Below are 13486 nucleotides of genomic sequence, written 5' to 3'. Positions count from 1 at the left end.
TTATTATGGCATTTTGGAGCTAAATGGTCTAATTATGTCTTTTTGGGGAAATTAAAGCAAGGATAATATGAAAGAGGAGAAGAGAAACTTACCGTAGTGGTCATCAAGGAGGAGAAACACCACGGTTGCTTGCGGCGGCTTCGTTTGGAGATGGTTGCCCTCGAGAAGGGTCGTGCGATGCCGCTCGGGAGTTATTCTGCAGAAAAGATATTTTGCAATGTGTCAGTTAGCATGATGACACTCAATTATTAATACTAGTTTATAATGAAACTCACCGTGCCAATCGAAGAGAAGACGGGCATCGGCGGAGGGACTTGACCGCTCTTCTCGCACAGACCCTGAAGAGTGGGTCATATTAGTTAGTAATGAAACAGACATTACACACATGATTTGGCTAATGTGAAAAAAAACATACCACAAAAAGCTCGTACAGGGCCCGTTGACCTGCCTCATTTCGGGCCCTCTCCTCCTCAATCAATCGTGTCGTGGTCTGGTCCCTCTCATCAAGAGCAGCCTGGCTTGCCAATCTCTCTTTCTCAAGAGCAGCCTGGTCTGTCGCTCTCTCTTTCTGAAGAGCAGCCTGAAACACCATTCCTCGTTACCACAGTAATGATCTATGGTGACACACATAATGAAATGTATGAAAGTGTTCTTAGTCCGTACAACTAACCTCGATGGCAAGTTCGACTGGCCGTGGACGACGCGTTATCTCAGGACAGCTGCTCGACTAGCGTGCCTTGATCTCCGGAAGAGTGAGTGGACAACGTATTATCCCATCTCCAATGGCTATCGATCCATGGGGCCTCCCGCCACCAGATATCATCACCAGCTCTGGATCCAAAGGTTCCTGGCTAGGGTTAAAGTCATCCCCTTTCGTAGCCTTCCCCGCGTCCTTGTATGCCACGAGCTTCTGGTGGGATGATATGTTGGTGAAGTTAATGGGATCATCCAGGTTAGACTCAGAGAATGCCTTCGCCTTCTTGTACGAGGCAGTATGGGCCATGCCATAAAGGTCGTACAAGTGTGGCATCTCCGTCTTATTGTGATGCGCCTAAAAGAGAGGAACAAAATATTAGCATCAAGAATGAATTGCATGAATCATGAAGCAAATCACATACCCAGTTTCGTCCAAACTGAAGTAAGTTGGCGCTGCCTTGATGATGTGGCACACCAACCATTTGGCTACGCCGATCCTTCGCATTCTCGTGGACGGCTCGCCAGCTGCCTGTGCACCACTCATCAACCAAGGCCTCCCAACAATCCATCTTATCCGCACACCATCTCGGGGGCACCTATAAGTTATTAGAAAGAATTTTCACCTCTACGCCTATGAATGAAATCAAGAAAACTACGTAGAAGGACTTAAGAATAGGTAATTACCTTCATGTATTGCTCCTTCTTCAGAAACTTTCCGCGGCAATCCTTCTTGTGCTTCTTAATACCATGTGTGGCGTGGTAATCTCGAATAGCCTGCGGCCGAGCCTCGTGGCGCAAGTTCTGTAGTAACCGCCTACACTCGGCCTCGAGAACCCTGGCCCCCTCCTCCTCATATCCATCCTCACACCTATAGAAGGTCTGCAATCAAACGTGAAAACACCGATTAGTACAATAATTAGCTATATTGTTAATTTTAGATTCTGTAAAAGGATAATTTACCCAAAAGCTCTTAATCACCATCTCGGCCCTCGTGTGGCATAATACACCATCTATAATCTCCTCCGGCGGGGCCTGCGCAACCTGGTTGTGCTCCCAGGAAAATCCTAGTGTAGGAACCTGACCCTCACCAGGCAACGTGACAAACCCCGGGAAATTTGTCCGGCAAAGCACACCAAGGACGGAGTTCGGCCTGCGGACTCCAAGAGGATGTACCCATCCCGTGCAGTATGATAAGGTCAACGCATTAGATATTTGAACAAACTTGAAGGCAAAAGCTAAAAAAAGAGTAAATGTACTTACCTATCTCCTTCAGGTTTAATCACCGGCCTCTGATCGCGGGTAGCCGGCGCGACCGGGAGACGTGTACTACCACGCTTGTACACGGTGGCCCCGTCCACCTGCACATTGCCCTCACTATCCATAAGCTCATCCCCGCCATCCCCGCCCCCTGAGCCACCCGGACCCTCGGTCCAATCCGGCAACTCGGTACGATCCGGCCAGGTCTCCCATCCGGGCCTCTCCACGTAGGGTGAAGCCTCCGGAACCGTAGTCTCCTTTGGCTGCTCCTGGGCCGAATGCACCTCGACCCAAGGCTGCTCCTGGACCGGAGTCTCACGGGACGAACGCCCGTCAACAACAGGCTCGTGGAACGGAGTCCCCGTAGCCTCCTCCGCAAACGGGTCAACCATACTAGTCCTATGCTCGGGTGAATGAGCTGGTGGTGGTGGCGAGGATGGCTCAATAGTCCTCCTGGATCTTCCGCAGCCACCACCTCTCCCTGTACCCTTCCCCTTCTTCCCTACCCGACCAGCACCTCTCCCAGTGGGCAATGCCGCCGACGAAGAAGAACCCACGGGTGGTGTCGACAGACTGTCTGCCAAGGCTCTACGGAGAGATAGGGGTGGAAGGGAAGTACCACCCCTCATGCGGGGTGCCTCGGAAGAACCCGTCGAGCGATCTAGACCAGCCCCCACCATCTTTTCACACCTGGTGACCTGCCATGATAAAGATTAAAAGAAATTAGTACAACATAAAAAAATTGAATAACTGACATGAATAATAATATGTACATGAATAATAAAGATTAAAATATATATAATTTAAGTTGTGAATCTTACAAACTAATAATCATCATCAATAAATGCATCATCATCATCACTATCACGCATGTCTTCATGAATGACGTGCTCGTCGGGTTCAACGGCGTGAAGTTGTGAAAGGCCTTCCTTCAATCGTTGAAGCATTCACAGGTCATCCGCATCAGTAACCTCTACGAGTTCCAGGTCTTCTGGTTCCGGCTCAGGGCTGGAGTCGGATTCATTGTCGCTGTCTACTTCCATGTTCTTGGGTGAAGCACGGCGGTTCTTGAAACGTTTCTTGGAAAGACGTGTTTCTTGGAAGAATTCTCCATCATATGTGTCTGGGTTAATGTGAGGTTCATAATCCTGTTCATTTGGGACAGGTGGTGTGACATGTGGCGGCACTTCATAAACAACATACCAACCTTCCAGATTCTTATCCGTTTGGCATGCCCACGGTAGATAGAAAACTTGGGTTGCCTGTTGAGCCGTAATATAGACATCGGGAACATCTAAATGGGTGTTTGGATTGATTTCGACTAGTCCTACATGTTCATGAGTCCTTCTAGTCTTTTTCGGCTGGAACCAATAACATTTGAAGACTACGACGTTCGGTGGGTTTTCACCATAGAATTGAAGTTCATAAATTGTTCAACTCTTCCATAATACTCAATAACACCTTCGCCGATAGCAGAGACACCACAATTTGTAGATTTCCGGTCGGGCATAGATAGCTCTTTGCCAAAGGTACGAAAGAGATACCCGTTGATGTTGTATTTCTCAAATGAACGGACCTTATAGTCAAAACCATTAGCGACTTGTCTCAATTCGGCGTCCATAGACTCTGAATTAGCCTACAAGTTTAATACGAAACGGTTGTTGCATTAGCCGCAAGTTAGACCAAGAATGAAATGGTCCATTATTGATAATTACCGTTTGTCTGAACCAAGATATGAAACCGGGATAGCCGCCTCCTATCTTTGACAGAAGCTCATACTCTTCGACGGAATCATTTTCGATCACCGCTCCATCCGAGAATTTGACGACGTAACGGTTGTTTGAAATATCCGGGAATAAGAGCAGTTCAAATGAATTAGAAGTTACGGGAAAATGTGCCGAGAACTCACTCGATGTACGGCTGCACTTCTCTTAGGTTGTTGAAGATATACAACGAAATGTTCCGCCATTCTTCGACATCCAATGTTATTGGTTTCGAAGCACCGGCTGGTGCAAGCTTCCCTTTGAATAGGCTGAGGTTGGACCCACCTTTTTTAGGGTCTGCATCATTGTGCCGAGGCTTCGGATTATGCAAATGATGATTTTTGGCTTCGTAGTGTGCTGTCACAAAGTTTGGCACCTCCTCAGTAATGAATGCCTCGGCCATCGATGCTTCAATTCTACGCTTATTTTTACATTTAGATCGAAGGGTCTTCTGCATCCTCTCAGTTGCATAGCACCAACGATCTTGCACGGGCCCACCCAATCTTGCCTCGGTCGGTAGATGTAAAATCAAATGCTGCATTGGATTAAAGAAGCCCGGTGGAAAGATCTTCTCTAACTTGCACAACAACTCCGGTGCAAACTCCTCCATGTCTTCTACCACGCCAGGCGACAATTCTTTCGCACAAAGAACATGGAAGAAATAGCTCAGCTCCACCAGTACTAGCCATTCATCCTTAGGAATAAAGCCATGTAACATCACCGGCATTACCCGCTCTAGCCATATGTTCCAATCATGACTCTTGAGACCAAAGATTTTTAATTTTTCAAGACTCGCTCCCCTCTTTAGATTCGCTGCATACCCATCGGGGAACATCAAGTGCATTTTGACCCACAAGATAATTTCCCTCATAGCTGGCCTTCCAAGATTGAACCAGGCCTTTGGCTTCGACCACTTCTGCTTTCCTTTGCCTTCTCGCATGTTTTGTAATGGTCTATGATATAGTGTCTCTTGATCGACTCTAGCCTTAATATTATCCTTTGTCTTCCCATCTATGTCGAACAATGTACCAAAAATAGCCTCTCCGATATTCTTTTCAGTGTGCATCATGTCGATATTGTGTGGAAGAAGGAGGTCTTTGAAGTAAGGCAGATCCCAGAATCATGGCTTGTGAGTCCAGGCGTGTTTTGAATTATACCCCTTGAAATACCCTGGACGCTCTGGATCAGGCTCGAGGGCGTTTAACTCATCCAGGATCTGTTGGCCTGTGAACGCAGGTGGTGCCAAGTTTTTGACAACTTTACCTTTCGTAAAGTTCTTCTTGTCTTTTCTGAACTGATGGTCAGGATCCAGGAACTGTCTATGCAAGTCAAAGCAAGAATACTTCCAACCCTCCTGCAACCAATGAAACTGAAGAGCTGCCTTGCATTGGGGGCACGGGAACCTTCCATGCACACACCATCCAGAGAATAGCGCATACGCTGGCAAGTCATGCATAGAGTACATGTACCACACATGCATTTTGAAGTTTCTTTTCTAGCGGCATCGTATGTCTTGACCCCATTATCCCAAGCTTCTTCCAATTCATCCTTAAGCGGTTGCAGGTACACATTCATATTCTTCCCCGGATAATTGGGCCCTGGAATTATCAACGTCAGAAATATGTTCTTTCTTTGCATAATCTGCCCGGAGGGAGATTGAGTGGAATGACAAATACAGGCCAACAATTGTATTGGGTTGCCGTCATGCCGAAGGGATTAAAACCATCCATGACGGTGCAGACTCGAGGATTCCTTGGATCTGCCGCTTTATCCTGATGCAATCCATCGAAATGTTTCCACGCTTCCCCATCCGATGTGTGTACCATCATCTTATTCCCATCCGCATCTAGTTCGGTTCTTTTGCCCAATTTGTGCCATGTCATCTGTCTGGCTGTCTCTTCGACCATGAAAAGGCGTTGAAGTCTTGGTACGATTGGCATATACCGAAGAACACTAACTGCGATTTTGGTCTGCCTCTTCTCACCCATACCGTTGTCTACCACAAGATACCTGCAGGACTCGCAATTGGGACAATAGTCCAAGTGTGCATACTCCTTCCTAAATAAGACACATCCTTTCTCACATGCATCTATCTTCTCATAGGGCATCTTAAGTACACGAAGTATTTTGTTCGACTGGTACAGGTTTGCAGGCATGACATGGCCTTTGGGTAGGAAACGTCCAAATAGTGTCATCATCGCGTCGTAGCATTCTCTTCCCAAGTTGAACTGAGCCTTCAGAGCCATTACTTGTGCAATTGCATCCAGCTGACAAAGCTCAGTGTGCTCATGGAGAGGACGTTTTGAAGACTCCAACATTTCATAAAAGGCCTTTGCAGATTCCTCCATCTCATCTTCCGAATCCCGAGCATCATCAAAGTCTTGAACCATGTCTTCGATCCCGGTACCATGCTCGTCCGTGCGACGACGGACCACCTCAGCTCTTGTGCGTTGTATAGACTCGCCATGGAATGTCCACATCGTATAATTAGGCTTAAAGCCCCTCCTCTGCAGGTGTTTAATCATTACAGCCTCTGTCGTCTTTTTATAGTTGTCGCATCCAGGACAGGGGCAATAGTTTCTTTCCTGGCCATTTGCGAATGCGGCTTTCACAAATTCCTTTGTTTTTACAAACCATTCTTTCGTCATCTCTTTCTGACTAGGGTGACCGGTATACATCCACGCACGATCACTCATCTTGCGTAGCTACTAAAGACAGAAGAAATATATTTATATATAATTTAGCATTTATATTCATCGGTTAATCAGGTTCGCCATTTTTATTACGTCCAGGCAATCTACACGCTAATAGGTAAAGATAGGTCCTAATCCCACCCGAGTATGTGTAGATTGGGTTCGTTTTCCCATGCTCTGCTCCGGATCCAACGCAAAATTTCGGCAGCACCTCCCCGTTGTTCTCCTGATACACGTCTCCGCAATAAACAGAGAGGATGTGCATCCGGAGAACAACAGGGAGGCACTGACGAAATTCCGCATCGGATCCAGAGCACAGCATACGGGAAAACGAACCCAATCTACACATACTCAGGCTGTCCATGGATAATGTTGGACAATTCGAAAGGATGGCGGTTATAAATATGCAAAGACATGCATATTTATATATGTCGCCCTTTCGAACCGGAGACGCATACTGGTCACGCATACTGATAAATTAATTGAATTACCTAAATCTAGAAAGTTTCATCCGGAAACCGAGCCACAGTAAATGAAGGGGCGAGGAGGAGATGAAATTTGTACTGACCCACGAATGCAGGGGCGGAGCTCGTACAACGCACGGGCAGGTCTTCGCACACCAGACCTCACAGCGACGAGACAACTATCACATGTAAATCCACCCGATCAACACAAATATTCTAATTATGTCATTTTAGAGGAAAACAAGTTAAGAATATAATTTTCATGATCTAACCAAGGTTTTTATGCCATTTTGTAGCTAAATGGGCTAATTACCTCATTGTTGGGGAAAATAAGGTCAGGAGAACAAGATATAGGAGAAGAAAGAGGAGGAGGAGAAGAAGAAGAAGAAGAATAAATCAAGAAGAAGGAGAAGGAGGAGGAGGAGAAGAAGGAGGAGGAGAAGGTATTCTTCTTCTCTTCTTCTCTTCTTCTTCTCTTCTTTTCTTCTTCTTTTCTGCTTCTCCTTCTCATTTTTGTCTTCTCCTCCTCCTATTCTTCTTCTTCTTCTTCTTCTTCTTCTTCTTCTTCTTCTCCTCCTCCTCCTCCTCCTCCTCCTCTTCTCCTCTTCTCCTCCTGCTCCTCTTCTTCTTCTTCCTATTCTTTCTATTAAGCTAACTAACTAACTAGCCTAACTAACCAAGCTAACTAAACCTATCGCTAAACCTAGATAGCACTAAACAGCAAAAAAAATAACAAAAACAGAGTCTACCACTATAACAAAAATAGAATCTACCACTAAGTAACTAAAAAAGAATCTAGCTACCACCAAATACCAAACAATAAAAAATCAACTTGTTCTTCTTTTTTCTCTTCTTCTCCTTCTTATTGTTTTCTTATTCTCTTCTTCTCTTCTTCTTTACTTCTTCTCCTTCTTATTTTTTTCTTCTCTTCTTCTTCTTCTTCTTCTTCTTCTTCTCCTTCTTATTTTTTGCTTCTCCTCTTCTTCTTCTTCTTTTTCTTCTTCTCCTCCTCCTCCTCCTACTCCTCTTCTTCTTCTCCTCTTCTTGTCCTCCTGCTCCTCCTCTTCTCCTCTTCTCCTCCTCCACCTAACTAACCAAGCTAACTAACTAACCTAACTAAAACTACTAACCTAACTAAATCTACCACTAAAACTACTAACAATAACAACTACTAAAACTACTAAAAAATAATAAAACTACTAAAAAATAATGCAGGTGGGGGGGTGGGGGTGGGGTGTGGGGGCTCACCGGGAGGTGCGACTGTGGAGGGGCCGGGGTGTTGGGGGTGGCGGGGCGGCGCCGGGGGCGCCAGGGGCGGCGGAGCGATGGTGGTGGGGCAGCGGCAACGGGGGCGAGGTGGGGAGAGAGAGAGAGGGGCGGCGGCGGGGGCGACAGGGGCGGCGGCGACAGGGGCGGTGGCGGGGGCGACAGGGGTGGCGACGCGACGGGGGCGGCGGCGCGACGGTGGTGGCGGCGGCCGTTACAGAGAGAGGGGCGCGCGGGGTGGGGAGAGAGAGAGGGGGGGGGGGCGCGGGGTGACCGTTACAGAGAGAGAGGGGGACGGGGTGGTGGGGAAGGAGCCGTTAACGGTGTTAGAGCATTATCGTCTGCCTCCGGACTCTTTGCCGTCCGCTAGCAGACGGCAAAGGTCCGACTGCAGTCTGACCTAGCCACCCCGCGGTCAGGTGGGCCTATCTATATCTTTGTCGTGTGCCTTTGGACTCTTTGTCGTCCGCTAGCAGACGGCAAAGATGTGACAGATGGCAAAAAGACTTTGTGCCATCACCGTGTGCTTTGCCGTCTGTTTTGCTGAAGCTGACGGCAAAGACACTCTTTGCCATCAGCTAGCAGACGGCAAAGACTAGGCAGATGGCAAAAAACTGTTTTCCACTAGTGAGATCCGCAAGGGATTAGTGGGGGGAATCAAATATCCTTTAGTGGAAGTGTAGATCAAGGCCTTCTCAAGCAATCCCTAGAAAATCAACAAGTTTGATTGGCTAGGGAGAGAGATCGGGCGAAAATGAGCTTGTGGAGCAACAATGGAGCTTAGAGACGTTAAAGGTGAGCTCTAGGAAGAAGAAGATACCTTTATATAGTAGGGGGGCAGATCCACCCGTTATCCACCTACCACAGAAAAATACAAGCGGTACTACCGCTCCTGGAGTGGTACTGCCACTCCCTAGAGCGGTACTACCGCTTCTGAGAGCGGTACTATCGCTCAGCTTCTCACCAACCACGGTAGTACCGGGATACTACCGTGCCAACACCTCCATGGGGAAAAGTATGCGAAAAAGCCCGTCAGAGCGGTAGTAAAATAATACTACCGCACTGAGGGCGGTAGTACCGCCCTTGGAGTGGTAGTAAAAAATTACTACCGCACATGGTGCGGCAGTACCGCTCTTGGAGCGGTAGTAAAAATTTACTACCGCTCTGAGAGCGGTACTATCGTTGTGCGAGCAGTACTACCGCCGGTACAGCGGTACTACCGCTTACCCTTTTCGCATAGACAATGAAAACACACATTGTAGCTCCACTGTAGCCAAAACATAGGAGGGTGCATAAAGAGTGTACGTGAAGATTCCACCCAAACCTTTCCGACGCGGACCCCCTCTTAATAAGAAGACTTTCCTACGACTCAAGACTAAGAAGAGAAACGTAGAAGAGAGTCCGTCTTCGAGAACCTGCGAGGAGCGTCGAGTCATCTTGTGCCTAGAAGAGAATAGTCTGAAATGCTCAAAACACAAGATTAGTCCACACAACAATTGTCATCAATCACTAAAACCACTTAGGAGAAATATGCCCTAACAAAGGTAGTATTATATATTAATAAAGCAATGATACACCTACAAATCTTTTTAGGGATTAACGTAATTATCCACGTGAAGGATTAAATTGAAGATTAGGGGAAGAAGTCCCCCGAAAATTAGCCACCTATAATTCTTTTTGAGGAAGCCCCCCGTACACCTACAAAACTTTTACGGATCGAAGACATTTGCGGGTTCTGATCGGACAACTTTTTCTGCGCCGACCCATATTTTGACAATTATTTTGCGGGTCAGGGCATTATACGCACCCCAAGTAGAAACAACAATGCTACACCGACGAACTGTTACATGCTTTTATGGGGTGAGTTGAAGCTAGCAAATTATGATTGGATTAAGGAGAGTGAGGGGCCCCACCCGAGCTTTGTATCTAGGCAAAACTCTTACGAAACCTTACATAACTGTTCACGTGGTCTAATTTGGTTGGAAGGATGTAAGGCCCAGGCCCACCCCGACAGAATCAGGGGGGTGATTAGGTTAGGGGAGGAAAGAAACATAACTTTACCTAGTCTATTTACGTAGGTGTACCATTTTTCAGCCCACCCACCTCAAAAATAAGAGGATGCATGTTTAGTTGGTTAAGAAGTAGCCTGTAGAAGCCTGCAAAACCCCGTACGTCTAGGTAGGGCTGGACGTTCGGTTTATATGGTTAATACGATTCGGTTTATTCGGTTCTATATAATTTCGGTTTTGGAGAAATAGAAATCGAAATAATCATTTAAAATTTAGAAACCGAACCATATTAATCATAATATATCGGTTCGGTTTGTTCGGTTAACCGAAAAACCAAATTCATGCACTTGTCAGTATAAGTGTACTGACTCGAGGGCATTGATTTCGATTGTATAATATGCAAAAAGATAATCACCAGTTTTAGAAACCTTAATATCATTCTATGATTTATTCGGTCAAGCAAACTAGTAACCATAATTAAGTAGAAAAAGCACATGGAACGTGAAATGTATTTTGTGCGGAGAAATGTGTGATGCCTCCATACTGTTGCACTTTCGGAAACAAGGTATTACATGGAGTATCCCACATATCGGTTTGTTCGGTCTATTCGGTTTTTAGGCATCAAAAACCGAACAAAAACAAAACACCGAACAACCTTAAAAAAATTTATCAAACAAAAAAATCAAACCATCAGATAAACCGACAAATCGATCAATACGATTCTGTTTGGTTTGATTTTCCGGTTTTCCGTTTTATAGTGCCCCTACGTCTAGGTAGAAATTACCACAGACAATTAATCAGTTCAACGCACGTGACTGTGTAAGCTTGAATCTTGTTATCGCGCGCGTGGTAATTTACCAGGGATATCCAGAGAGCTAGCAAGATCTTCTCCCGCCCATACGCTTATAAATAAAGCAGGTAGCCTCTCCGCTCCACACAGAACACCCACCCACCATTCTTGCTCCTGGGCTCCTGGCGAGCTTTCATTTCTCCTTGTCTGCTCAGGTACAGACATCAGATCGGATCAGACCACCCATTGATCTAGCTTGATCCTTCACACGTGACGAATCAATCAACTTCTGACCAATCGCCATGGAAAGCTTGCCCAAGCGCGACGCCAACCACGTGCCGCTGAGCCCGGTCACCTTCCTGCCGCGCGCCGCCGCCGTTTACGCGGACCGCACCTCCGTCATCTGCGGCGGCACCGCCTTCACCTGGCGCCACACGCACGACCGCTGCGTCCGCCTGTCCGCCGCGCTGCAGGCGCTCGGCGTCGCCCGGAACGACGTCGTCTCCGTGCTCGCGCCCAACACCCCCGCGCTCTACGAGATGCACTTCGCGGTGCCCATGGCCGGGGGTGTCGTAAACGCCATCAACACCCGCCTCGACGCCGCCGGCGTCGCCACCATCCTCCGCCACGCAGCGCCCAAGCTCCTCTTCATCGACTACCAGTACATCCGCGTCGCCACCGACGCGCTCAAGAGCATGATGGACACAGCGTTGCCGCTGCTGGTCGTCATTGACGACATCGAAGCGCCGACCGGGGCGCGGCTGGGCGAGCTGGAGTACGAGGGTCTGGTGGCGCGCGGCGACCCGGGCAGGCACCCGCCGCGCGAGGTGGTGGACGAGTGGGACGCCGTCGCGCTCAACTACACCTCCGGCACCACGTCCGCGCCCAAGGGCGTCGTGTACAGCCACCGGGGCGCTTACCTCAGCACGGTGGGATTGCTTCTCCAGTGGGGAGTCGGCCACGAGCCGGTCTACCTCTGGTCGCTTCCCATGTTCCACTGCAACGGCTGGACCTTCACGTGGGGCATTGCGGCGCGCGGCGGCGCCAACGTCTGCGTCCGCGCGCCGACGGCCGACGCCATGTACTCCGCCATCACCGACCACGGCGTCACACACATGTGCGTCGCGCCCGTGCTTTTCAACGTCCTCCTCGACGCCCACCGCGACCCGCTGCCCCGCGCCGTCGAGGTGCTCACGGGCGGCGCCCCGCCGCCGGCCGCGCTGCTCGAACGCGTGGAGAGGCTCGGCTTCCACGTCACGCACGCCTACGGCATGACCGAGGCGACCGGCCCGGCCATGGTCTGCGAGTGGCGGGAGCGGTGGGACGCGCTGCCGGCGCCGGAGCGGGCTGCGCTCAAGGCGCGTCAGGGTGTGAGCGCGATCTCCCTCGCCGGGGCCGACGTGAAGGACCTCAAGACCATGGTGAGCGTGCCCCGTGACGGCACCACCCTCGGCGAGATCGTGCTGCGCGGGAGCAGCGTGATGAAGGGGTACTACAAGAACCCAGAGGCCACGGACGCAGCGTTCCGCGGCGGGTGGTTCCTGACCGGCGATGTGGGCGTGGTGCACCTAGACGGGTACGTTGAGATCAAGGACCGGTCCAAGGACGTGATCATCTCCGGCGGCGAGAACATCAGCAGCGTGGAGGTGGAGGCGGCGCTGTACGGCCACCCGGCTGTGCAGGAGGCGGCGGTGGTCGCCATGCCGCACCCGCACTGGGGCGAGGCGCCGTGCGCCTTCGTCACGCTGAAGAAGGAGTTCGACTCCGGCGCCGGCGAGGTGAGCGAGGAGGAGCTGGTGGCCTTCTGCCGGAGCAAGATGGCGCACTTCATGGTGCCTGGGAAGGTGGTGTTCGTGGACGAGCTGCCCAAGAACGCCACGGGCAAGGTGCAGAAGCTGGCGCTGCGCGAGAGGGCGCGCGGGCTCAGGCCCAGGCCCAGAGGCTCCGACAAGAAGAAGCCCGGCACCACCCGGCCCGCCACGTTAACCGCACTGTCCAGGCTTTGAATTCTTGTCTGCTGACGTGGCCTGGAGTAACAGCGCTCGGCCAGTCGACCTCCCGTGAATAAGTAGACTCAAGACAATATAGTGGTTGTTTATTTATTTTGAGCAAATATGTTAGTTATTTAATTATTTTGAGAAAAGCATGTCGGTAATTTTGAGTTGGTAATTAAGCAAAAAATGTTTGAGAATGCACAGTGAAATGAAACTTTTGGATGGTGTGGCCATTTTCATAATATACCTTATCAAGTCTCATGTGTATTGTGGCGTGTTAGAATAAATTGAAGGCATACCGTCGATCATCCGAGGACCAAGCAATCACACGAGCACGACACCGAGATTTGTTAACGAGGTTCACCGATATGGCTACATCCCCGGGGCATGACTACGGGTGCTCCTTCCCGTGACACCGTCACAATACCGCACCCTGGCTGCCTTGGACGTCGGCACACGCCGCCGGCTCTCCCTGCACACATGTGCTATTATGTTGGCATAGGTTACATCGTGTGTCTACCCCCGCTATATATGAGAGGCTAGGATACAAGTGT

The 13486-nt window shown here is 49.3% G+C and overlaps 1 protein-coding gene across 1 annotated transcript; it reads left to right on the top strand.

Moving 5' to 3' along the window:
* Positions 1-11047: 11047 nt before the first annotated feature.
* Positions 11048-13199, top strand: LOC123398116 (trans-cinnamate:CoA ligase, peroxisomal-like). Its single transcript, XM_045092621.1, has one exon. The coding sequence runs from the start codon at positions 11241-11243 to the stop codon at positions 12942-12944; it is 1704 nt and encodes a 567-aa protein (XP_044948556.1). The 5' UTR covers positions 11048-11240; the 3' UTR covers positions 12945-13199.
* Positions 13200-13486: the final 287 nt, after the last annotated feature.

Source organism: Hordeum vulgare, chromosome 5H (assembly GCF_904849725.1).
Source record: "Hordeum vulgare subsp. vulgare chromosome 5H, MorexV3_pseudomolecules_assembly, whole genome shotgun sequence".
In the NCBI taxonomy this organism is placed as follows: Eukaryota; Viridiplantae; Streptophyta; class Magnoliopsida; order Poales; family Poaceae; genus Hordeum; species Hordeum vulgare.
Note: the sequence above shows the minus strand (reverse complement) of the source record. Positions and strands in the feature narration are given on the sequence as shown.

What these genes read in the sequence shown, in the direction of transcription:
- LOC123398116 (XM_045092621.1), top strand. Translation starts at nt 11,241, where the DNA reads ATGGAAAGCTTGCCCAAGCGCGACGCCAACCACGTGCCGCTGAGCCCG.